Raw genomic sequence first — 26,318 nt, forward strand, 5'->3', positions numbered from 1 at the left:
TTCCAAATCTGATGCTCTCATACACCCCTGTGAGAGAGGCAAGGTCACTTGGGATATGTTAAAGACAAGGAGAGATCACTGGCTACAAACCTCAGTTAAAGAGTGATGAAAGATGGGAGTAATGCAAGTCCAAAGATGATGATAATGGACATTAAACTGATGAAGCAGAGCAAAAGCTCAGTGAGTGTGACAGAACTAGTGGTGCCTCTGTTCCCAAATCTGACAAATCACTGGTGACTACTTTAACCTGTTGCCTTAAATTCTGCCATTGATGCATATCAGAAGACCATTATGTTCGCTTTAGCCCAGATATAACAGCTGCCAAGAATGCAGAGGCACACACACACACACATTTAAAGTTGGCTCTAAAGACTGAAGAGAGACATGCAAGACAGGCAGATGTGAAAGCCCAAGCAGACAGAGGTGCAACATCAGGTGCCAAAACTACTGAAAAAGAAACAGTGAACGCATCAATATATTTGTTTCCATCCCCCCAGATCTAAAAGCAGACTGCAAACTCACTTCTTAATGTCAGGGAAATTTAGTTCTTGTAGGTGTATCTTGGTGTAAAGCTTCATATGAATTAGATTTTTTGTATCAAGTGTACTTTGTCCTCAACAAAATTTTAAGTGGCCAAAGGAATTTTATCCCCCAGCTACTCTATAGCCACAACACTTTGCGGCAACAAGGTTAATTTTGGTAAGCATGCCCATAAAGCGGAGTGGTTGCTAGCCAGAACAAAGGTCTATCGCATCACATTCACATCTACTACTAAATGGCATTAGAGCCCGTTTGAACCCACAGCCCTGGAGCTGTGAAGACACCACCATTTACGATGTCAAGTTTCCACTTTATTATTTTCCATATTATGTAGTCACCTTTGTCCAAGGTGACTAGCAGGGATAACACAAAGTGGCAGAAATATATGAACTCAGCTTTTAAAAGTCTGAGGAAACCACAACTGCTTACTTGCCACTATTGAAGTCTAAGCAGTTATTAGTTGTACATTTGAGTGATACATGGAGATGGAACATCTTGGTTTTGTGTATAAAATGGGCAGCAGTAGTGTTAGCCACACCAAAGTAGACCTGTTAGCTACTCGTATCCATAAAGTAGAAATCCTCCATGATTAAACTGGCCAATTTTGGAGATTGAGGTTTTTAAAATGTACATGATGTGCTGTAATTGTGCAGTTGATTTACATCTCAGATCCAGTTTAGCACACAGCATCAATTGTTAATGATCTTGCATTTAAACTTCAAACATGGGTCCCTGGATACCCCCAAAACATGACATTTAAAAGTCAAACAGAAATCTGCAAAACTCTCAATTCTGTTATATAACCTAACCAGATGTAAAAATTCAGATAAGCTGAAACTTAGCTATTCCAACCACACGCTTTCACTAAAGGAAAATCATATATGATCATGTCTACATCTCATCCTTTGGCTGCCTTTTTAAGAAATCTCAATACAAGGACAAATCAGTCTGAAGCTGTTGGATCTATCAGAGCGAATAATACCACAAAAATGTTGCCCAAAACAACCTGCACACAGTACAGGAAGTTATTTTCCACGCTCAGTTTCGTCCACTGCTTTTCCACAAGGTCAAAATGCAGGTTTAGATCAAGGAAATGTCATCTTAAGAAAAATGCGTTATGGAGCATTGAATCAATTGGCACAGAGGGGCACCTGCAGAATGCTGGAGTGATTAAAACATGGCAGTTTTGCACATTAGCATTCAAGGGGAACATTTGGAAAATATTTCAAGAAAGTGTAGCCTTAGCCAAGTTTAACAGAAAATTGGAAAGAGGACATGGGCTTCGAGAGTTAGTTAAGGCAGAGAAATAATGCATTTGCCGACTGACCAAAATTAAGAACTTTGACCAAATGTATGTGCAATAAAACAGCCACATCCTGTATATGCAGTAGCCAGTGAGGCAGAACTGTAGAGAAACAAGAGGTGGTAGGGGAGGGGGAAGGAGGGGGGAGAGAAAAAAAAAAAAAAAAAAAAAAAACCCATTTCCTGCTGGCTGGTTAGTTGTAACATGCACAAGATCAGTTTGTCACCATGCAGATCAACACTGCAGCAAAGCCGTGGAAGCACACGTGGGCCGAGCCAGTACAGGAGACATTGAGCCAGCTTTCCCCACAAACAAAAAGCAGGTGGTCACACTGAAAATGGTCAAATACTTTAAAAAGAATATGAACAGTGACATGCAAAAGACAAAAATCCCACACAGACCTTGGAGTAGGCAAGGCTGAAATGGTGTAGCATTCATGCATTTTTACAGGAAAACACCATGCCACACTGTGACTATGCCCATGGGCTGAATAACTGGAACTCAGAGGCCCAGAGTAGTGGATGGAAAGGTGGTGGTGAAGGTGGCACCCAAATGTTTGCACAACTTATCAGGACTCCTGCCTGATGGTGCTCTGCTGTTCATACAGAGTCCTGGGAAGACTTGGGACTAGCAGGTCCATCCTGGTACAGACAGCTTGGAATTTGGAGCAAAACAGCACGAAGAGCAGCAGGAGCTGTGCAGGAACACCTTGGCCTGACAAGCTGAAACCCAGGGGTAGCTCAGGGCCTAATCTCTTGCACTTGCTCTGGATTCTGGAGACATGGAACAGGTAGGATGGAGACAAAGGCCCAGCAGGGAAACAGCAGGGTTGGGTTCTCTGCAGATGCCGAGAAGTTCAATCTTCCCAACGCCAGTCTTCAACATTTGTACTTTAATTCCCTAAGTCCAGCTTCCTGCAGGCTGAAAAGGGGAGGTGCTCACCCAGGAACAGCTGGTTTCTCCAGTGTAGCCGGAGACCACTGTGCACTTGTGGCTAAAGTAGGCATTTTGATGTGATGTCAGTTTGCAGTATCTGCTTGGAGAGAGGTCCTTGACAACATAAGTCAAGAAACCTGAACATCTGAAATACATATTCTTTCAAGCAACACCATTCCAGAGAATACTCCATTACTGTCCAAGATGCGCTTCATTTCAAGCTCATCCTTGCCTCACACCAACCTTTCTGCAGTTATGCATTTGCAGAATAGTATTTTGACCATTTTTAGAAAGGGACAAAAGGAAATAAGTATCTTACGCTTTGTGTGGACAGTGACTGGGGGAAAAGCAGAATGTATTTACATGTGCTTTTTCGTACATATAGTATGATTCTAAAGCAGGAACATTAAGACTGAACTTAGTGACTGCTTCATGTCAGTCACTTTTGAAAACCATTACTCAGAGGGTCCAACAGGGATCATGTGCCCACAGGAATGCACATATTAAGAAGCCAGTTACTGGAACTGGCAATTCCCTTATTGAGAGCTTTGAACTACATTTATGACAGGCCAGATGTAGGAAAGCATGATTTATTTAAACATTAATGTACTCTCCATGCAAAGTAAATTCCCCCCACAGAGAAGGATTATGCTAAATTGTGTGCACTACGCTAAATTTATCAAGTTACACTAGACTAATAGTAGGACCAAGATCTTCAAGTCCCATAAGTTTCAACATAAAATCCCCAACTCGTTACAGTGAACAAAGATTGGCCGGGAAATTATACAGAATGTTAAATATCTAATCTTTATTTCAATGCTAAAATGGTAAATGCTCAAGAACAAAGCAAAGAGGGATCTAACCCTGAAGTGCAGGAGGAAAAAAGGAAACAAGAACTGGTCTGAACTTAGAGGAAAAAAATACAAAGCCATTAACATTTATTTGGTAAAAAGAGCAGGATAAATACACAAAAGGTGAAGAGTTCATTCTTTTCAATTTGCTTGTTCCATTTTAAGAGTTTCATCACACAAAAGTCAATCCATACCAGTCCAGGCCAACTGCATAAGCGGTGTTTTTATTTAAAAAAAAAAAAATCCACATTCTAATAGTAAATAGTAGTAGCTATTGCACATACAGGAGTTTAAGCCATATAGCCATAATTATGATGGTAATAGTAATATATATGGAGGTGGCACTGATATCTCCAGTCCTTTTACTTTCATTGCCTTTGCTTTATACTTTCTCTCATTTGCCCTTCCTGCTTTCCAAGATATTTACCCCAATTGGAGAAAAATCCACAACAACTGACAACACAACACGAAGTGGGGGGGGCAGGGGGGTGCATTACAGCTATGGGACTATACGTTACCTGCAGAAACGCTATCAGTCTTTTCACAAATAGCAGAGTAGTATGGTGGCTGTACGTCAGAGCCCTCTGCAGCTTGCTGAGCAGAAGGTGCCTTGCCCACCTCTGGAGACGCGGCTCCACCCACAGGGGTCAGATCAGGCAGCTCCGTCTCCTGCTTCCCGCACTGCATGTACTGCTGCTCCTCAGGGTTGGGAAGTGTTTCTCCTGAGAGCTCAAGGGGCAGGAGGTCCACTGGGGCATCGAGCTGGGGGCTTGCTGTTGCAGTTGGCAGTGTCAGTTCCTTGATGAGAGTGGCATCCTTGGCCTCCTCTGGTAGTTGGTCTTCATTCTCTAGGGAGAATATTCCAGGGCTCTGGGTGGAGTGGGCATTCGAGTTGGATGTGGTGCAATCAAAGCCGTAGGATGCAACAGAGTTTGCAGACTGGGGTGTGTCACCATCCTCCTCGGCTTCCCCGTAGTGCAGCTGCCCAACCTCCTCATGCTCCTCCAGGGCTGGCAGGTTCTTGGAACCCAGGGCATCAGGGTCACTGATCAGCATCTCGCCTTCAGTATCACTGGCTTCGTCTCCTGAGATGGAAGGGGAGGAAGGAGCGGACGTGGCCGCTGTGTGGGGACCTCCAAGAACCTCATCAGCTGGGAGGGTCTCTGCCTCTTCTTCATCGCCATCACCCCTCTCCAGGGCAATGCCCAGGTCTTGCTCACTGTCAGGCTGTTGGCGGGGCACAGGAGTCTGCCGCTTATCTTCAGAGCTGCTGTAGTCTTTCAGCTCCTCGGGAGTGCTAGTTTCACTGCTGCTCTGGGCAGCCAACTCTGTGCCGCTTAGTGTGCTGGACTGGGACATGCCCCGAGTAGGGGGAGGCAGCAGAGCTTCTGCTTGGATTGTTAATGGGGTCTCTTCCAGAACAGGTGCTGCTGTGGGGACAAGGCTCATGTGGGCCTCACCTGCCTGTGGCTCCTGGAAAGGCTGCGGCTGAGGGGAGGGCTCTTCACTTCGAGGAACAAGGGTAGCAGCACTGAGCTCCATCCAGGCCTGTGCAGGAACTTGGATGAGTGTCTCTGTATCCATAGCCCAGTGGTCAGAGGAGGGGCTTGTGAGTAGAGTGGAGGCTGCCTGCGGAGGCTGGGCCCAGGGCTCGGCAAAAGGGTTGGTCTGTGCCCATTGTCCTGCTGGAGCTGCTGGCAAAAGAGGCGGCGGCTGAACGCGGTTCAGGTTGTCTAGCCTGTCTTCCTCTGCAAAGTCATCCTCATCAGCATTGCCATAGCTCTCCAACCCACTCTCTGTCACACCTTCACTGGCCATCTCCACATCATCGTCCTCTTCATCATCTTCACCCTCCTGTCGTACCCTACGGGAATCCTCTGCCTTCTCAGAGCCCACCTCCATATCATACACCCTGTCTTCATCATCTTCATCTTCATCCTCGTTGGCTGGAATGTCTGGTACAATCTCAAGGTCAGGTGAGCCTGCTGATGCTCCCTCTCCATCTCCCCCTTTAAGACTGGCTTCTCCCAGGTCATCCATGCTTTCTGTGCCCTCTAGCACACCTGGGGCACTCAGCTCTGAAGCCCCTTGTTGACTACAACTGACATCTTCAGAGTCCAACTCTGAGAGCAGGCCACCACCCCGCCACACAGATCCAGCCAAGCCTGCTGACCCTGGCCGGGACTCCTCTGTAGGCTGGGTCCCACTCATCTCAGACAGCGACACCTGCTGACTACCCTCCTTCTCCTCTTCTTCAATGTCATTACCATCATCATCTTCATTAATTTCCTGTTCTGCTTTCTCAACGGCCTCCTCCTGTTGCTGAGCCAAAGGTTCCGAGATAGAAATTGTAGGAACCTCAGCTGGCGTGGCCTCCTCACACTTGGGTTCAGCCACCAATTTATTCTGATCTCCTGCAGCCAGTGCTGCAAGAACCAAGATATCCCCCTCTCTTTGTGTTCTCAGGTTCAGAACCTGTTCTTCAACTTGTGCGCCAAGTTTCCCTTCCTCCTCTTCAGGTCTTTCTGGAGCCATTGGTTGCTGAAGCACTAGCTGATCCAGTAGAGACTGATCTTCAGCAGACTCAGGCTGAGAGGCTGAAGTAGATAGCTCTGTGGAGCAAGTAGGAGCTGGTTCTTTTACCAGGTTAACAGAATCTTGAGAAACTGGCTGTGGGACTGGGACACCTTCCATTTCAGCTTCTGTGATTTCTTGGTCAACAATGGAAGGTGGTGGTTCATTCAGCACCTCTGTAGGTGGAACAGGAGCAATTTCATGTACTGTAGGAAATTGAGGTTCACCAGATGTTACCACAGCAGCAGCAGTGGCTACAGCTGCAACGACAGCACTAGCAGCAGCAATAGCTGTGTCCTCTGCAGCAACAGCACCCGTTTTAGGCTCAGTCTTCTTAGGTGGCTGAACCTGTGTGGGTTTGGAGCCATGCTTCACTGGCATTGTGACACCACTGTCCAGTGGCTTCTTGGGGCTTGAGGTGGCAGCTTTAAAGATGCTGGGTTTTGCAGCAGTTGTTCGTGGGCTGGCCATGGTATCTCGTGATGCTGGGGGCTTCCCATCCTGCGATTTCACTCTGCTGGGCTTTGCATCTGCCGGTTTGCTTGTGAGCTGAGGCTTCTTGGCATTGGATTCTGGCTTGGCCATCACACTGGATTTGGGAGGTTCAGTTTTTATGGATTTGGCTGAAAGAGGGCGGGAGAGGGGTGCAGATGCTTTCTTGACTGCTGCTGTAGCTGGTTTACTCGCATCTATAAGAACCAGAAATATTTTTCCGTAAACAAGTTCTGCACAATAACAACACAAGTTCATATTAAGACTGTTGCACCAATTGCATACCTTTAATAGTAAGGTACCACCAGCAAAGGAATGCTGCGTTACCATGGTAACTTCACTGTACCTTTCTTTGCAGGAGCTGCTGTTCTTGAGGGTTGTGCTGTTGAACTACGGCCAGTAGAGGAAGCTGTAGCAGTTGCTCTGGAGGCGGCAGGTTTGGCTAAAGCTGCAACAGTTGATGGTTTTGCTGCAGTCCCCGTGGAGGCAGGAGGCCCACCAGCAGGTCTGGAAAAGCATAGTCACAGCACATGGTCTCTTCAAATAAAGATCTAGTTTTGCTGTTAGACAAGCAGGACTGCACAGATCTATAACATATTTCAGCTTTCGAAATATTGGGAACAATTTTGCCGCAGCGATGAGGGACAGTCCACCTATTCTAAGGCCAGGAGAGGTACCAGCTCCTCAGTGCAGCCCACAGCAGAAGCAATAATGTGGTTTATTGGAGCCCATTTGTCACGTCATGCACTGATTAACCAACCCAGCAACACAGAGGGACAAGGGTGGGGAAGGGGGGGCCTGAGCAATGAAGGTGAAAACTAGGTCGAAGGTGGGTGGAAGGCAAGTATGCTGCAGGAACAATCCAAAACCATCGCCCACCACACACCGAACACAAAACAACCATCTCCTTCCATATTAAATAGATTAAAATATGCAGTTAAAACCCCCTTCACTTACATCTGCTGCCAAAGGCTAAGCACTACCCCCCCCATCCCTCTGCCCCAACATCTGTTCTGGACCCAAAGGAGTCATCACTACCCTCAAGACAGAGTAGGTATCTGGCAGTGACTGTGCCATCCACCAAAACACACTTGCCTGCAGCAAGACTTCCATGTGAACAGTGCACAGTAACCCATATGAGGTGCATGCACCTTAACACTACTAGGCACACAAACAAGGACATTCATCATACCAAACAAGTGCACACAGCAATGATGCACAACTCCGGAAGAACCAAAATGGCACAGGGGCTACCCATCATGCATAGCACAGCAGAAAGTGTTAGTTGCTGCTGATGCTTGAAGGCACTTCACTCCAGTCACATCATGCACAGGGAACCTGGGTACTGACAGATCACACAGAACTGAAGAGACATTTCACAAGAGCAAAGAAACTCCAGGCACACAGCAGCCTGTCAAGTCACAATCAGCTGTGATATTCAAAACCAAACAGGTTCCAGCATCCATAGCTCACTATAGAAATAAAAAAAAGTTTGCATGTGTGCGCGCGCGCGCGGGCAGCAAGTCTTGTTCCTGTGTGAGGAATCAAAGCCCCACACCTTCTCTGTGCACACAGCAGATGCAAAGAAACAGTGAAACACTAACAAAGGTGCAGCACTCAGGTTTAAATTCCATGCGTTATGATTTCACTTCAGACAAGGCTGATTGGTCCAGGAGGCACCAATGGCAGGCGCTGCTCATCACACCACTTCAGCATTTCAGCTTGATGCCTGACATGAAATGGCAGAAAACCCAAGTAAATGAGGAACGTTAAGATTCCCGTTCATTATACATTCAGTGAAGATCGAGAATAAGAGGAGAGAGGAAATGGAACAAAGGAAGATGACCCTGGAGACACTCCTGTGAGCAAACTACATCCAGGAATTGGTGCAGATGGGATTTAGAGGAAAAGATAAGGAAGCAAGGCTGATTAAAATGAACAGGCTCTCTTAATCTCTCCAATCCTGACACCCATTCAAGTTCCTCAATATAAATGAGTCTGCTCCAGTCAAAGGTCATGAAGGGTCTGGGGCAATGGGGACCTCTAGGAAGGAGAAAGGGAAAGTTCAGCATCAGCCCTCCAGCTTCGCACCATCAACCAGCTATGCAAACTCCTGTTGAAGAAAGTAGATTAGTGCACATTTAGTGCAACGACAATCACATGCAGGGTGGACAAGACAGACATTAACACGGTGCGTTAAGATGCGTGAACCATCCAAACTAAGATGGCTGCAAGGAGTCTGTAGAAGTCCTGCTCCAGGACAAAATGCAGACCTCATTCAGCAAGGCAAATGTCAACTTATGCCTGGTTGAAAAACAATTCCATAACTTACCCCTCCTAAGACATTTAGAAGAAAACAGGTCTTAGTTTATGGACAAGATTTGCAAGAATTTATGATTATAATGTTGCAGAACTGCTTGAAATATAATTAAGCTTTAGGAAAAATTCTGCTCTCCCAGTACTCTGGCAGTAAAAGGAAATATTAAGAGATTAGTAGGGGGAGGCAAAGGCTGCCTTCTGGTCATTAAAATCATTTTAAACTAGTAAAGAATTAAACTCTGATGCTAAGTTCTGACATCTTCAGGCTGAAAGACAAAAAGATGAATGATTGTATCATAAAGGTGACTTCCAGGAGTAAAAAAAAAAAATTAAACAAGATTTCTCCATCAAATGTGTGCTGTTTCATGAGCTACTGAGTAAATGCCCCCCCCCCCCCCCGTTAAACTTTCATCCCAGGTTGATCAGTATACAAGATGCTCCTTTTGAAGGGGGCTAAAGCACAGGAAATTTGGCCCATTTTACCTTCAGAATGTGTCACAATATCAAACAGGCATTTGCCATATTTAAAGATGCACAGGAAAATGTGGAAGGCGGTTACATTTTAAAGTAATGAGTCCTTATTCAATACTCATTTACACTGATAAACACTTCCACAGTGTGAAGCAGATGCTGAGATCCCAGACACCAATCTGTATCTATGTATAGGCTTTAAATAAGCTCTGTTAGGGACAGTTTGACACATTTATTAAAAACTGAGAAGTCATACCAAACTGCAGTTAGTGCCAATGCACCTTGTTCACTTTGCCTTTTCTCTCCTTTGTTCAGTATGATTAAACATTGAATTTCATCTGTTAATGAATCGAGTTCCTGGCTGTCACCCCCATCGTGGGAATACATTTCGCCTTGTATAATTCATGTGACAGCTGGCCCAGACAAATATACAAAAGGCTAGCATGTGACATTTAAAAAAATCAGAACACTTTAAATTTAACAGGAGTAACCCTTCTAATTTCAGTGGTAGTTAATTATAGTCCACAACATCGGTTGGGGGGCATTAAAATTTCTTTACCTGACTTATTTCCATCATAAACAAATAAAAAACCAGATTCCCTGCAAGGTTGAATTTGCAAGTGAAAAATCATGAAATGTTTAGTGTAAAAGCCAAGAGGGACTCCACTCCACTTACATGATCACCACATTGCGCAATCAGGCAGAGGGGTTCAGCCTCTTTTCCCCTTTTGTCAGCTATGAGTGTCTGCTGAAAATGGACATTATTCCATTTACAGCCACACAGATATACTACTAGCAACTGTTGCCAAGGGCAATCCAAGTGCCAAACCAGGAAACACAAGCAGCAACTAAACTGCAGACAGAGTTAAGCCCACTGTAAGAAATGACTGCAGGCAGCCACTCAAGGGAAACACATTCAGGTACTTAATGTTGAACCCCACAGCTTTCCAAACTGAAGATTGATCGCTGTTTTACTGGCATGTTGCTTGTGGGAAAGAAAGGTCAGAGCGTGGCGGCCTGGGTTGCCATCTGGAGCGCAGGCAGGACAACGGTGAATCAAGGCCAGGCTCAGCTGTGCACCAAAGGAACCCTTATTGTTTCCATTTATTCATTTAGTCAATGCTTTTCTCCAAATAAAGTGGCTATGTTAGACTACTTAGTTATTTACCAATTTATACAGCCGAGTAATTCTTGCTTTTGCAACTTAAGGTAAACACCTTGCTCAAGGGTGCTACAGCAGGAGGGAGACCGGACAACTACTTTTGCCGCTGAATACATTGCACGCTGTTGGGGGTTCAAAAGTATGTCTGATTCTGTGCTAAAGAATATTTTAGTGCCTAACCAAGAGGTGAGAATCCACACACTTTGTGACAATAAATTAAACCCTGTCTAGATAAAGGGCAACAATAACCCAGGGAAGTGTAATCAATTTCCTGCAGGTGTCAGAAGACTGCAGGGGGTGGGTTGACAGACATTCCCCAGTGAGACAGCAACTTCTGCTGCTCCACAGCCAACTGCACGTGCTCAAAGACTGTTCGTGCGTCCGTACATGCAGGCTATACAAGGTCATCTGCTACAGACAAAGAACAGAGAAACCATGGAAATAACAGCTAGGACCAAAAAAAAAAAAAAAAAAAAAAAATCTGCCAGAGCTCCTCATAATTGTTTATGGCTGTGCAGAACAGTACTGAGGGCTGCATTAAGGAAGTCAACCATTTTTGCATCCATTTGCCAGGAATCATTGTTCATGCTGTTCCATCACGTACCAATCTATCTTCTCATAAACTACTGAGATTTATTGCATGTGTCTACTTCACCCTTTTGTCCAACTCAGCTTTGGGCCCTGTGCACCACCCCACCCCTCAGCTGCTATGACTACACCATTTAGCATCAAACCTCCTGCACTTTGGCCTCTGTGATCCAGGCAAAAGGGTCATGTTTGCCTGTTCAGGAAGTCACTTTAAATGACTCTTGAGGCCAAAATTGATCACTCAAAGTGGAGACCAGACTGGTTGCAGAGAGGCATACAGGATGCTGTATGAGTCCTGTCTAAATCCAGCTGTATGCATGTGTTCGACAACCTGCACTATAAAGCCAAAGATGGGTGCAAACATTAAGCCCACATTTCACACATAACATGTCATTGTGAACAGGGAAATGCATAAGTTATCTTGCCACACAATATGTGGCATCTACAACATGCAGTATCCCATAATCCCATATATGGAAAAATTTATATTACTTCCAAACCACAATCAGTATGTTTACTATTTATGTAATAAAGACTCACATGTTCTTTAAATATGGTCAAACTGACAAAAGAACATGCACTGCAGTGGTCCTCAACTGCATTTAGAGAACTTAAAATCTATTTGTTTAAAAAAAAAAAAGTCTTAAACGTTTTAAAAAAACCACAAAAGTACAAGCGCAATTGTGGAATTACAGGTCACATTCTGTCATTAAACCTGACCCAAAACTAACAATCACTTTCTGCAGAGAGCAGCAGAAAGAACCACTGAAAGGCCTTCAAAGAGAGATCTCTGAGACATTTGTAGCAAGATTCTATCATTTATCATTTCTGGTATCCAAGTTTTTTTTCCAATAAAGATACATTTTGGGTTACTCTACCTGAACAATAAGCTACAGAATTACCACAGGAACACAGCCACTGCATTCTACAGTACCCCATCCACACGTAGCACAGCAGGAGGTTCTACTTCAGAATAAATAAATGTAGGGGAAATCTTTATACATAAACCGTAGAGAACTGTAGCGTGTGTGGTGTACCTGTATATAGAAACAGTGATCCACTTCCTGTGAGCATATATCCCAGCAAACCCATGTGAAATCATGATCTCCATAGGAAGGGGGGGGGGGGGAAACCACACAACATGCATTACTAAAATATTAATGCTTAACCCACTTGAATACTGACACCACTGGCTGCCTTACCTGGTTGTCTTGGAAACAGTGGACCTTTCAGGTTTGGCAGCAGCAGCAGCAGGCCTTGGGGCTACAGATAAGAGCAGCAAAGAGGAAGAAAACAAACCAGAAAAAGTAGGTGTGGAGGAAAGAATGAAAGGGAAGGGAAGGAATGATGACATTGATAAGGGAAAGAGTTAAACTGTTAAACCTAAATACTCTAAAATGATCTTTAGAATGTTCAAAGTCTTTGAGCACAACTGATGACAGCAAATTCCTTAAAGGAAAGAAAAACTCTTGTCAAATTAGATTAAGATTCAGAGTCATCTCCAGAGTTGAGCTCCCCTCAGTTACTCTGCTATAGTGTTTTTTCACCCACAAATAAACTCAGAATCACAGGGAAAGTGTAGTTGAGGGTTTGACTGTGCAAAGAAATTTGTGTGGAACATTAGGAATGTAAATTTCTCAGCTTGCCCTTCATCGTGTACAAACATTTTAATCTGGTGTGTTAGGACAACCAACCAACGTGTGAGCTAAATCTTGGGCAATGTGCCGTCAGTGCAGGGATGCTACTAAACTACAGGAGAGGGGGAGGAGGATTCCTTCAAGATGAAATTACAAGTTGTTGGATTGTCACCAATTCTTCAAGAACTGACAAAGCTCTGTCTTCATTCTTTCATAGTGGAGATTATATCTAGTACTGGCCAAGTAAAGGCAAAAAAGGTTAAATCCCTTTATAAAGAGTTAAAAATGGGGACATTGGAGGCTTAAATGCACTTGAAGGAACTCAAGTTTCTCTGATGCACTTTCAGACAAGATGCCCGAATTAAACTGCCGTCTGCTTTACGCTAATAGGATTGGTCATAGGACAAAACCTTGACTAGATGTGGTCTTGATCCCTGAACCTACCGTATGCGCTTACGCTGTCCGAGCAGTCAGTGCCTATAAGATGCCCTTCTGAAGACACTTCTACTGACATTGATTTTAACAGTCCATAAAAGCCACAGTGATGAACAGTTACTCTCTGCCCTGGAGCAAACAAAGGGCAAGTCTGTTCCTTTCCATACAGACGGACCAAATCAGAGTTCACAAACAAATCAAAAAAAAAAATTTTTGAACTGAAGACAATTTTGCAAAGACTGATGCGCCAATAAAGCGTACAAAAGGGTTTCTTTAATTCCTTGTTTTGCTAATGCACTTTACCAAGCCAAAGCAGTCAGGGTTATACAAATGTGAAGTGAGGTTTTACAGTAATTGCAGAACTAATTTCACAACCTAATTTAATGAACCTTCTGTAATGGCAGGAGGGGGAAAAGTGGGGAGATCTGGACTCATGACCTTTACAGACTTAAACAGGACAACTGATTGTACCCATGGCAAAAAAAAAAAGCAGAACTGTAGCAAATATGATGCTCAACTTCAGATTTAACATTTACTAAGCAACCGCACTTAACGTGGAAGAAATGTTAGATTGTCACTTCGTTACCCTACCAGTGTCCACTCAAGACCCAAAAAAAAGTTCAAGTCAAACCTGTTACCTACCTGAAGTTTTGGGCTTCGGTTTCATGGCATCAACATTCCCCACAGCTGGACCCTTCTTCACTGGTGTTGCAGCTGCCTTGGCGCCATTACTCACAGTGGGGGCAGAGGCAGGCTTACTATTGTCAACAGGCTTTCTGTCTGCAGCCTTAGTGGGGGCCTTGTAAGGGGCAGAGTTACCTGTGGCAACAGGCCGCTTAGATGGTACCACAGAGGTGGCAGTCGGTTTCTTCTTCTCCGGAGCTGTGGCATTTGCTTTTTTGGCCACACCGTTTGCCAAGGCCTTCTGAACACCATTTGAAGCACGGTTCTGCGCTGTGCCGGGCCGCGAGCCAGGTCCGGGTGTCGCTGCCTTCGTGCCAGTGGTGCCGGACTTTGTTTTCGGGGCAGTTTTCACCTTAGCTTTAGCATTCCCTGGCTTACCCCCGCCCTCCTTGGCAGCAGGTGACAATGGTGGCATTTCTGCTTGCGGCTGCTTATCTCCTTCCTCAGGATGCGATGGTAAAGCATCTTGCTGCTGCTCCTCCTGGTCACCGGTGATCCCTTCCACCACAGGCTCTGCCGCTATTGCTTCCATGGACTCCATGGCTGCTGTGTCAACCCCATCCGGTTTCATCTCCACTCAGCCTTATGGTTCCACCCCCTCTTGTGCTGGATTCAGACAAAGAGAGCCAAGTTTTTCCTTCTGTACCAACCTGGAGAAAAAGGAAAAAACAAAACATTTAACTCCTTACAAAACAAGCAAGGCTAAGGCAGGAAACCAAAAAAAACTTCCCAGTCCATACATGTGTACAAATGAAAAAGAAAGGAGGCTCAAGTAATCAATAAACAGTGACCACTGGCAGGAGTGCTTTCAGAAATAGAGGAAATTCACTCAAGGCCAAGAAACCACTCAGGAGATTAGAGGGAGCCAGAAAAACAGGAAGTGACCACAAGTGAGAGAAACATTGCCTAGACCTTTTAAAGTAAACCCCGGGGGGAGATGAGGAGCACTCGACTGGTAGTGCGTACATGGGATGTCCAGCAGCGTTTGCATCTGCTAGCCTGAGGAACAGAGGAGGGAACCCTGTTACAACAGGCTGCGGGACCAGGACAGTGCCAGCAAAGGTTCGGGCTGGTCGACACCCTGGGTGAAGGTAATTAGAAAGCAAATGCCTGTATATCCGAGATGACCCTGCAGGAGGTCAAACACAGGAAGGTGAGTTCAGCTAGACCGTCTGAACCGCACATTGAGCGAGGGCAGGGAGACCCTGCCACTGGAAAAGGCTGGGAGAGAGAGGTGATGCATAGCCACAGCAGTCAGACATACTGGCAGGAGACCAGTGCAAGGAGCCATACTGGTGACGCAACTGGCTGACGGTGGTCCCGCTGTAGCTCCATAGCCCAGACCAGCTTCCCAACCCCTCCCAGCACTACAGCCGCCACCATTTTAGGAGCCAAAGTAATAAAATGGCTCTTTGCATTCCCTCTGCACACTCATTCAGAGCCTAGTCTTGTGGTCCAAACAAAATCCACTTTAGATTTGCACCCTTCATAGCAAAGCCCCCCAACCACCATCACCTTACACAATCAGTCCTTGAACCCCTCCCAGGCCCTTATCTGATTTTTCAGAACATTTTATTCAGTCCTGGTCTCTCCCCCTTCTGCCCCCTCCCCCTCCCCATTATAAGTTCTGTTCCCAGTCAGTCACACAGATGGCCTGCGCAGCTGAGCTATTGTGTGGGCTGAACAAACAAGGCCGTCCAGGGAAAAGGGGTGGAGGGGAGAAAATCCACTCTGGCAGGATGTCGGCAGCCTGAAGGGTCCCCTACAGCACACTGCTAACTCTGCTGGAGGAAGGGGGGGGGGTAGGCTCCCGTTTTTAATAAACCAAGAGCCCCCAACAAGGAGCAGGCCGATGAAATTCAGCATGAGGTCATCATCTGAAACGACAGCGGGTGGAAATCCCCTCTGCACTGGTCTCAGTTCTGGAAAGAGAACATTCATGAGTGAATGAGCAATGGGGGTGGGGAGTGTGTGCATCACAGAGAAAGTTTGTGACCCTGCCAGTGCAGCCTCACACACAGGGAAACTTTGTTCCCAAACACACCACTTGTAAAGATCCTGTCAAACCAGTTACGTTGGTTTAGGAAGTGGCTACCCCTGCCAACCCAAACAAAGTTGAACAGATTTGATGGCCTGTATCAGACCTGTGTCTCAAACACCAGAAGGTGGTTCCTTGCACCTTTTCCTCCATCTGAAAATGGGATATTTCACTTCTGTGAGAAGTGTAGATCTCGAGAAAACACTCCCAACATTGGGGGACTGTCAACTTTTCGCTGTCCTCTGCCCCAGGGACAGTTCAGTGGTACCAAGGTGTGATTGAGGTCTAGACAAGAGTGCCTAGGAGCTCAGCACAGCAGAGCCAAACCAACATCAGAGAATGAGCCGTTACAGAACCACTAGGGCGCGAGAGGCTCATGTTTATGGCTGAAAGTGACACTCCAAAAGGCTGGCAGAACAGTAACAAAAATGAAGTTCCTGCTTGCTCCAAGTGGCATGCGCCAACTCTCGTTTCAGCCCATCATTCTCTATGACAAAACAAAGGCAGCAGTAGCACTTCTCAATCTGTGCAGTTGACCAATGCACTGAGGAATGGAACAAAATTAGTGCTTGAACCTGAGCTCAAACACTCCAGTGGCTCTGGTCAGGAACGGCAGGGTGGACCAAGCTAGTATAGCTCACGCTTGCAAAGGACAGCCGCTGTTTGAGCTTATCGAATGTGCAGCCGCGCTCACATTCCTGCGGAAGCCCAACTGAGGGATGGCGTCAGCACTGGCACGGGCCTCACATTCTCCATTACTCCCACAGAAAAAGGAGAAAAGTGCTGTGATCACAGGATCCCCCCCCCTGCTCCTCTCAACCCTGCATTTCTGAAGCCCAGGCCAGCCTAACCTGCCAACTGGCCTCTTGCTTCAATTAACTCCTGAGTTATTTACACAGCCCCCTGACTGTTCCCTGGGATGCCACATGGCCCCTTTGACAACAAAACTTGGCAAGGGAGAGAGCTGAGCGGGTGATGCCGATCTGCATGTGTCCTCCGACTGCTGCAGAGCGAGTACACATTTTCCTCAGAGCAACGTCTTACCGGCCAACATGAACAGATGTCGGATGGGGGGGGGGGGGGGGTCACTAGAACACCCTTAAAGGACTACAAAACAAAAGTATAGATTCATGTCAAAAATAAATCCCACCTAAACAAATAACTTCTCCTTTGAACCCACATCAAAATGAAGGTGGCAGCCAATGTGGTGCTGCCCTGTGCACAGAACCTTAACACCAGGATGCCAACCACCTCCCCAGTGTAACCCAATAACTACTAAACTGCGAACATTAGGGAAGGGTGAGGCATCACTACATAGGTGGTCAGCCTAATGTAAGTATGACAAACAAATGATCAGGAAGCCACAGCAGCAGGACACATTTTTATCATGGGGTGACATTTCCATCCCTTCGTAACCTCTAAAGCAACCAGCTGATCTCTTTCTTTCAAAACACAGACAGAAAGCAATACATTTATGTGAAGGCTGCTGCTACAGTAGGGAGGTTGGGGGGGAAAATCACAATGTTCAGATGCTCAAAGCAACAGTTACAGCTAGACCAGAGAGATAGGCCTACATGAACCCTGTTCAGCCCTAATGCTTTTCCTTTATTCCAATGAACAGATAAACATGTCTTTTCCTAGCACCAACAGCAGCATTATGGTTTTTATTAATAGCTGACTTAAATGGTGCATTAATGCATCCACCTGGCTGAACATATCTATAAGCTGACTGTAAAGGTAAGAAAAATAATGTGTGCATAGTCGGCCAGACGCACACTCCCCTGCACACACACTGATCAGCACTCTAGGGAGGTGAGGAAGTCTTTTGTGGGCAGGAAATTAGAGATTAAACTAAACAGGACCATAGACATGGACATACATAAGGAAACTGATCATATTAGCAAAAACAATCATGATTCAAATAAATGTTAGAGAGTTCTCTTTGGAGGGGTTGTCAGCCATTAAGAAGGCATGCGCTGCCGTCTACAAAACAGCAACAGTGACTACAGACACACGTGTCTCTCTTTGGAGTCTGCGTCGTGACTAAGTCCGCAGGACCGTCTAGACAGAGGCAGCCCCCCCCCCGTTCGCTCTAATCGGGCCATCAGCATCACAAATGATGGAGGCGGAAAGGAGCTCATCGCCACCAGTTTTAATCCGCACTTCTCTTCAGTGCCAGTCCCCCCAGGATACAGAGCGTGCGCGTGTTTCGAGGGGGGGACGGATCACTTAAAACCCATCTCACGAAGCCATCAGGGATTACCTACCGACATCATGTACTGCCGATAACATACACGCTACAAGGCCCAGCGCAGTAGGGGCTGGCGTCACCCCTTCAATGGGGTGGGCGGCCAAACACGTGACAGCTACTTTCCCCGGTTACTGCCATCAGTGGGGGGTTGGGATGGAGACAGGAGGAGATGCATCAAACATGGCCGTACCTCAGCAAGCCTTTCCAGAAGAGCCGCAGTCACATGGCACCACGAAGAACCGCATGGCGTATTTATGAGCTGCATTCCTCCTGGAGCTGTGGGCTCAGCAGCACAACCCACCAACAGCTGTCACAGGGTGGTGTTCATACCGGGGTGGGCGGAGCCAGTGGAATACACTCATCTCAGAGGAGACCAGTGAGTCTTCCTGGCTCCTATTCCTATAGTACAGCCTCCCTCCCCCATGTCAGCACACTTTCCTTCAGAGCAGGTGGTACTGCTGTTTTCAGTGTGAGGCACTGCACTGTGCTAACGGAACTGCACCGGAACTCACCCCCCCCCCACCTTGAGATTGCTGCTGGATCACTGGGCAGTTTGACATACTGTGGGGCCAGACTGCCATTCGCACTGAATATCAGAAGAAAATTCAAGACAAAGGGCCTGACATGTATCCCCTATGAGAGTCAGCTAGGACTAAGGTGAAGCTTTAGGGGGGAGGCTTCAAGAGGGGACAAGAAGGTGAATGAATTGCTCCTGAGAGGCAGCAGACATGGCCAGGCGAGGTGGAGGTGGCTGCAGGGGGAGGGCGTGCAAGAGCACGGTGATGTGACCATACAAGGAAGCGTTGCTGCTTTCTGCTGCATTGCTGTGGACTCGTCACTAAACACAGCATGCAGAGAGATCCGCTCTAACTCCTTGAAAAAACCACCAAGGTCAAGTATCCAAAAACTCCTTGGCTTCACAGCATAGAACCTTCAGAGAAAAGCAGGACCCACAACTGGAGGCAGGGAACACACGGGAGATACACATGGCACCTTGGCAATCCCAAAACTGTTTGAATAAACGAATTAAGTACAGAAATCAGGAGATGATTCAATCCAACTCAAAATTCCAAACTCATTACAGCTGTCATTGTCCAGCTCCAGAACAAACTATTAAGGGATGTGGGGACTCCAGGATGGACTGACTCATGACATAAGGGCAAAACCCCAAATTCTGTGGGACACAAGCGCTGACATACAAATTCAGACTCCACTATAGGGATGTTTTAGCAATCCAACTTGGAGATGAACTACAACTAGAGTATTCAGGAGAAAGCAGTAACACTGTCAAAACAGTACCACCAGTCCAACCGCTTACTGTAGGCCATTTCTGAACTGTTGAGAACACTCAACAGCATTATTGACATGAAGATCTGGTGACAATTCAAGGGAGGAACCACAGAACATCATGTGGTGAGCAAGAAGGCACAAGATTAACCAAACCTCCAACAAAATAAAGACAAGAGTCACTAAAGCCAAAGCGAGAACTCCTAGTATGAGGTTGGACAAGTTAATCTGAGCACAACTGGTAGAACAGCAGACACTGCATGTGTAAGTACCAAATTCTTTCACTGGACACTCAGACCTTCTGGACAGCAGAAGGGGGACTAAAAGATCATTTTATCTCTCCAGTTCAATAGAAGTCCAAGGAGTACCACACCCCATGTTTACCACCATTGCTGACTGTTCCACCTGCCTTGATGTGGCTGCTGGTCTGCATCTTCCATCCTTGATGTTCCAGAGTGTTCCCTCAGCAAGGTGCCGACATACATTACAGAACTGCAGTGATCCACTGCAAAGTTGACCCAGAGCACCCAGGGTCTAAACAAGCACGTTAACTCCATGGCAGGCCGGATCCCCCTTGTGTTCATAAATTCCTCGACACCCTCGGCTAAGCGTGGGACACCACCCATCTCCGCGCACAAATGGCAGCGCGCAGCAGCTCGTCTCTGCCAGATTCCTCCCAGGACATAGCAGAGGAGGAGGGAGGTGAAGAGGTCGGCATTCTTTCTCACAGACAAGGAGGCACCAACAACACGCACACACACTTAGAGCAAGGCTACACTCACTACCAAGTTAAGCAAAGGCAACTGAAGGCTAGGACTTCCATGTTCAAGGCTCAAATAATCACAAGGTTTGAAGCACAGACCTGCAGCAAGGCTACTCTGACCCGTCAGCACAAGCACTCTTCTGCTGCTGCTGCTGCTCCTCCTCCTCCTGGCTTTGTCATTAGCCCTGGAGGTTCCTGATGCCATGGGGGTTGGGGTGTTCAAGAGATCACACAAAACAAGTTGCTAACTATGAATAAAGGTCAATGTTAAATTTCCCATGATCTACCTACCCTCAGCCTGAGACCACTGGACCTCAGGGTGAATTGGACAGGGCTTCCCAACTCACCTCATGTTCCACAGGGAAAAGATAAGAGGCAGAGCCATTGATGTAAGTGCACCTGCAACTGCTAATGGGGACAGACACCTGTGCTGAGAACAGCCATCAATGTAGCCTTTTGATGGTCAACTCACAGTGCATCATTAAAAATTAATCACAATATGCTCATTATTAGCATAAGGCTCAAGTACATAAAGATTCACACAGTTTATCATACATGCCTCATATCTCCTTGGGCAGTCATCGTGTACTGCATCAGCTTGTGGACCAGTGGATAGAAAAGTTCAGGAAGGCTGTAGAAGCTGATAGAACCACAGGAAAACTCCAGCATGACCACATTCATCATCTACTGTGGGTACAGAAGTGGGAGGAGCTATAGAGGCTGGTAAACAGCAAAGGAGGCCACCAGCCATAAGGGCCTCCTGACAGCCACCAGGGACCCATATTCTGAAGTGAAGCTCCAGTTTAATTGAATATTCTCTTATTAAAATACCCCCACGATGTTACAGGATTATTCATTTAACGTGCACTTTGATTTTTAATCATTTGTAGGCCATTATTTATTCATTTAATTCATGCTTTTCTCCAATGTAATTTAATATGTTAGGGTTGTATAGTAAGCTGTTTTACAATGATTTTCCCCATTTATACAGCTGGGTAATTTTTTTTTTTTTTTTTTATAAAAAGAACAGTCAATTCAGACTTAAGTACTTTGCTCAAGGACACCAGACCAAGAGCAAGGGTTCAAATCTGGGTCCAGTGACTGCAAGGTAACAGCTCCAACCACTACACTATGTGCTCACACATACCACTGGCTATGTAATTCAAGATAATTTACACACAACACCCGGAATTCAAACCACTCGACTAGAGGTGCATCTGAACACCACGAATGAGTGTTTCATATGCTCTGCTGCTGAATATGACCACGGTGGCCTTCTTATGTCCTTTTAAATATGATGGACTGAAATGCCAAGCTGGGCCACAAATTATTTTTGTTAACCAAAAATACAGCTATACAATCCCACATTGTGTATCATGGCTTTTAAGAACAATCTCACCATGTTACTGTTAATGGATTTCAAGTGTTGTATTTTGAAGGCATTATGCCACAAGCCAACAGCTATACTCACTCACCATCATTTTGAATGACACAGCAGCAACATTGAAATGAGTGAAGTCCCTCTGTCAATGAATCATTACAACCATTTGCTGTTAAATGTCAGGGTTTTTGTGACAAGTAAGGGGTGACAGGGGCCTGGCATTAAAAATGGTATGATTTTTCTCTATTTGAAAATTTTCTGAACAGCCTTGCTAACAGCAAAGTCCTCTTTGTGCTGAGAAAAGTAGTCTTCAGTTTTCTGTCAGCAGTACCCTAGCAAAATGTCAATGCTTAAATTGACACTTAATAAAATTGATTATTCAACGGATGACTTTTGCAGAGCCATGAATACTGAAAATTCTGGAATCACACAGCACCCTGACCACAGTACTCAAACAGTAAAAGGACTGGACCACATTACAAAACGCTCACAGGTTAGACCATTTCAGCCAGAAGAAAGCATCCTTCACAAATATAGTAGCACGCTACAGGCTGGGGTCGTACTGGATGGGCCACACCAAGCGCCTGCATGACGCAACACAAGCTGTGCAAAGAAATGACTCCATTTGTATGGTAGCATTCCAGAACACCTATGTAGTTGCATGAAGCAAATGCCACAACTGCTTGGCAACAGGAGGTAAAGAGCTCTCAATTCTGGTGTAAGATGAACCAGTTACTGGGTGGTTGAACAAGAGGCTTTGAGTTCCTCAGCTGGGAACAGCTAGGCTTCGCTAGGCTGGTGCCAAAGCGAAAATGATCGGCAACACCAGACAGGGCGTGGCGGGACACGGCTGACATCACTGGGATACCAGACACACCCTCGGTCTCAGAGAAAGCAGCGCTGAGAGAAAGTCAATATGGGAAATTACTGCAACAGAAGCAGATCAATTTCAGCAGTGTTGAATAGGCTGGCTGAGCAGCTGAAAATATAGGATCTCCCCCCCCCCCAGCACAACTTACTGTGAAGCAAAAGAGGGGCAAGATGAAAAAGGACCAGCTCACAAAAAGCAATATGTCATAAGTTGGGTTTGTACTAAATTTCCCACTAGGGAGGTACTTTGTGTGTACAAGCAAAACAACAACCAAAGACTGTAAGTCTAATTTCTGCACTGAAGTCAGTACTCAAGACAAGCTTTGAGGGTTTTCCATTTTTTTTGGTCATAGCAGATGTAGGACAGGAGAATGGTCATGTTAGGACTGAAACTGGAGAATTTCACCTGGCAGGACACAGGTGGAGGAATACAAACCCATCACCCACGGTTACCAGACCCAGAGCTAAAAATACCTCCCAAATGCCACACCAGCCATGGAAACTTAGCTGCAGAAGGAACTAACACAAAAAGTCTAAAAGTAAGAGGATCCATCATAATACTGAACAGGGGGTGTTAAAGTGCAGTGGGTTTTACTCACTGAATTAACAGCACTACAGCAGTAGTGGCAGCAAAGCTGCGTCTTGTAATCTTTCAACCTCACCGACAGTCATTTGCAAACAAAACAAATGAGAGCAACTGCACAGCTTTAACACCAAACTGACCGAACTGCCTTGTTTGTAACAGCTTGTACATTCTTAGACGAATGTTTTTGACTAAAGCAGCTCACCCTGGGAGCTTGGCTCCGACCCTGGATTCACACAAACTAGATAATGCATGCGGACCAGCGGAGACTTTCAGAAGGCAGGAAGCGAAAGCGTCAAAACCAGCCCTGGAGGATTTAGACAGCTTTTACCCTTCCGTTCCCTTGGCAATGAGAAATCTTCCGCATAGGGGCGAGGGATTCTACAATAAGAGCGAATGACTGAAAGCGAGAAAAATATCAAGATATGTTATGGGGCTTCTCTAAATGGGTCTGCAAAAGGACATATTGCCTGCAAGTTTTTTTTTTTTTTTTAAAATAAATTCTAGGACTTGTAGCCAAACCCTTCTACCCAACACAGTGCAACTCCAATGGAAGGAAAGATCATATTTTACTATGGACAGGGTCAGGGTGTGCAGCATGCCAGAGACCCAACATGTTGAAGTTCCCTCCGGCAGTAAAGGCCTCTCCAAAAAGAACAGGCTAAATGTAACAAGGACACGAGTGGAAAGACACAAACGGAAGGCAGGCTGGCCTGCATACCAGTGAAAACATCCACAGCTAGATCTGATAAAGGAGAAGTGTGACCTCACCTACACAGACAAACACTCTTGTTTTTCAGGAGCTATGCATCTGACGAAATATGTAAACAACGAGCAAGACCGACATCACTGATTTACGGTGTAATCTCCAGGATCTGGCAACATCTAACACAGACCATGAAGATAACCAAAAAACTCTTTTTCTAAGCTTCTTTAGGCAACTGGTGTTGTAAAGCAAGCAGGCACCCAAGACTCCCCCAAAAGCAGAGTTTTCGAAGTAACAGCTGGCGATATTAACTGATGGTTTCCGGTAAGGACAGCCAAGGTGTGGGCTGTTGATTTCCTGGACACAGGGAGGGGGTAGTACTAGAGAACGGATTGCCCATCCTTGACACATGAAGGACCTTTAGCATTTACGAGTTTTTTCGGTCCCGTACCCCGCAAAGAGAGGCACTCCTGGGGGAAAAAAGGGAGGCCGCCAACTGCGGAAAGGAAGAGCCGGTATTAGAGACTCTCCACACCCTCTGATCAAGGAACGAAGGGCAGCAGGAGGCAGTGGGATCGACGCATCTCGGAAGGGACAACCTTCAACCAAACTGCCTTTCTGGAAAGGTCACCAAACCCTCGGCCACACGTACAGCGGCAACAGAAGGGCGTCCACGCCGCACACGTCCTTTCCGATCCATTTCACCACAGCCACCGACGTCATTAAATCCTCCTTAAAAGAAATGACAATGTCGACAGCAGAGATCAGCTTTCTGCTGGACGAAGGAGTCGTTCATGCCGCACAATGGAGACCGATCGCACTGATTTAGACAGCGACGGCAAACAAATAACCGAAAGGAAGGGAAACAAAAACAACCCAGTTATGGAACCTCTGCATTCAAGGCCTGTGTGTGGGATATATTGGTACCGGTTCCACTCTCTGAGAACGAATCATCGAATGGTCCACCACACGACCACGTTGGGTCAGAGCCCAGACACGAACGAGCCCCCACCCAGCGACCACCGCCCACACCGCCTCTGCACCTGGACAGCAGCATCGCGGGCCGAAGTCGGACACACCTACTCGTCGTCACCACCATTAAATAAGCGCGTAGGACGAATGGCGACGGACAGGCAGGCAGCGCATTCCTCACACAAAGAAAGAGACCCCGCTGCCTGCCCTGCCTCAGTCAGTGCCTGACGGCAGCACAAGCGAACCAGTTGCATGCGGTAAAGAGGACCTTTGTCCCGCGAACACCTCCAGGTCGCGTCACTTCGTACCGGGATTCCATCGCTCCACCGACACGCGCGAGAAACACACTGCTAAATACTGTGTGGTGAGGCAGCAAACCGAGCGGCGGGAGCCTCGCGACCGCAGCCCCAGCACCGCCGGCACACGCCTCTCTCGAAAGAAACTAGTCTAAAGGCACCCGAGCTAGAGCCTGGTACACTTCTCTTCCCAGAAAAGCATGCTTTTCAGTCGTTATTCGTGTTAAAAGCGGGCTTACCGTGAGGGGGCTGTTTTTGCCAACTCCCCCACTCTCCTTTTTTTGCCAACTCCACCCGTGCGAAGTCGACCTAGCAGTGAGGCGGTGGGAAGCGGATATTTTGTCCACGCGGCAGCGGCCAGGAAGCCCCGTTTCGCCTGGCGAGCTCGTACAATGAGAGCGGCCGCTGTGTTGCGGCGGGGACGTGTGCCCAGCTCGCGGTGCGCGCTGTTAGGCGGACGGAGCGGCGTTAAGGGGCGCGCGGGGCACTGTTAGGTATTCGAAAGAGAATGGGCGACAAGGAACGCCCCTTTCTCCGGCCGCACAGCCAATCACAGCAGGAGCCGAGATTCATTTAAAATATGGTGACGTCATTGCTCAAGTGGCCCCGCCTTCTTTTCGCTTCCCTCGCGCCTACTTTCCTGTCTTTCGACTTGTGGCGTCTAAGCTGCGCTGGCAAACCTTTAGGAGCCATATATTCATAAACGTCCCGCCTGCAAGGGCTCGCTGCGGCGGCGCTGTGTGTGAATACAGTGTGTTGACACGTTAGCAGTTTTACTTGTTTTGCTTTTATTACATGTGAGCTTTTTATCTGCTGGCCCTTAGTGGATGTTTCTTTCAGTTTCATGTAGCATTGCTTCCAGCTGTTCCCAGGGCCTTCACTGGGGATTTGATGACAGTTCTTACTGGTTTTGGTTCTCCCCCAGGCTTCATCCAAAAAAAGGGAGGGAATGGAGGGGAGGGGAGGGGAGGGGACAAGTGGGGTGGGGTGGGGAGGGAATGGACAAAGAACCAGTGAGTCAGAAATAGGAACCTGAATAGATGGACAAAAACTGACATGGATGTGCTGCTCTGCTGTGTGTCAGTGTGAAGCAGGAGGGGCTCAAAGCGTGAAGAAAAGAAGCAAATCGGGAGAGAAGTGAACAGAGCCGCAGACTAAGCCGCTCGGTGGTGGTGGTGG

General features: G+C 46.6%; 1 protein-coding gene across 1 annotated transcript; it reads right to left on the minus strand.

The window, feature by feature from the left end:
• Positions 1–3,686: 3,686 nt before the first annotated feature.
• On the minus strand, positions 3,687–25,640 carry prr36a (proline rich 36a). Its single transcript, XM_018762105.2, has 5 exons — positions 25,379–25,640; positions 13,951–14,642; positions 12,439–12,499; positions 7,043–7,203; positions 3,687–6,893 (listed from the first exon to the last, which is right to left on the minus strand). The coding sequence occupies exons 2-5, from the start codon at positions 14,561–14,563 to the stop codon at positions 4,138–4,140; spliced, it is 3,591 nt and encodes a 1,196-aa protein (XP_018617621.2). The 5' UTR covers positions 14,564–14,642; positions 25,379–25,640; the 3' UTR covers positions 3,687–4,137.
• Between the last annotated feature and the right edge of the window lie 678 nt (positions 25,641–26,318).

The sequence above is a fragment of the Scleropages formosus genome, chromosome 20 (assembly GCF_900964775.1).
Source record: "Scleropages formosus chromosome 20, fSclFor1.1, whole genome shotgun sequence".
NCBI lineage: Eukaryota > Metazoa > Chordata > Actinopteri > Osteoglossiformes > Osteoglossidae > Scleropages > Scleropages formosus.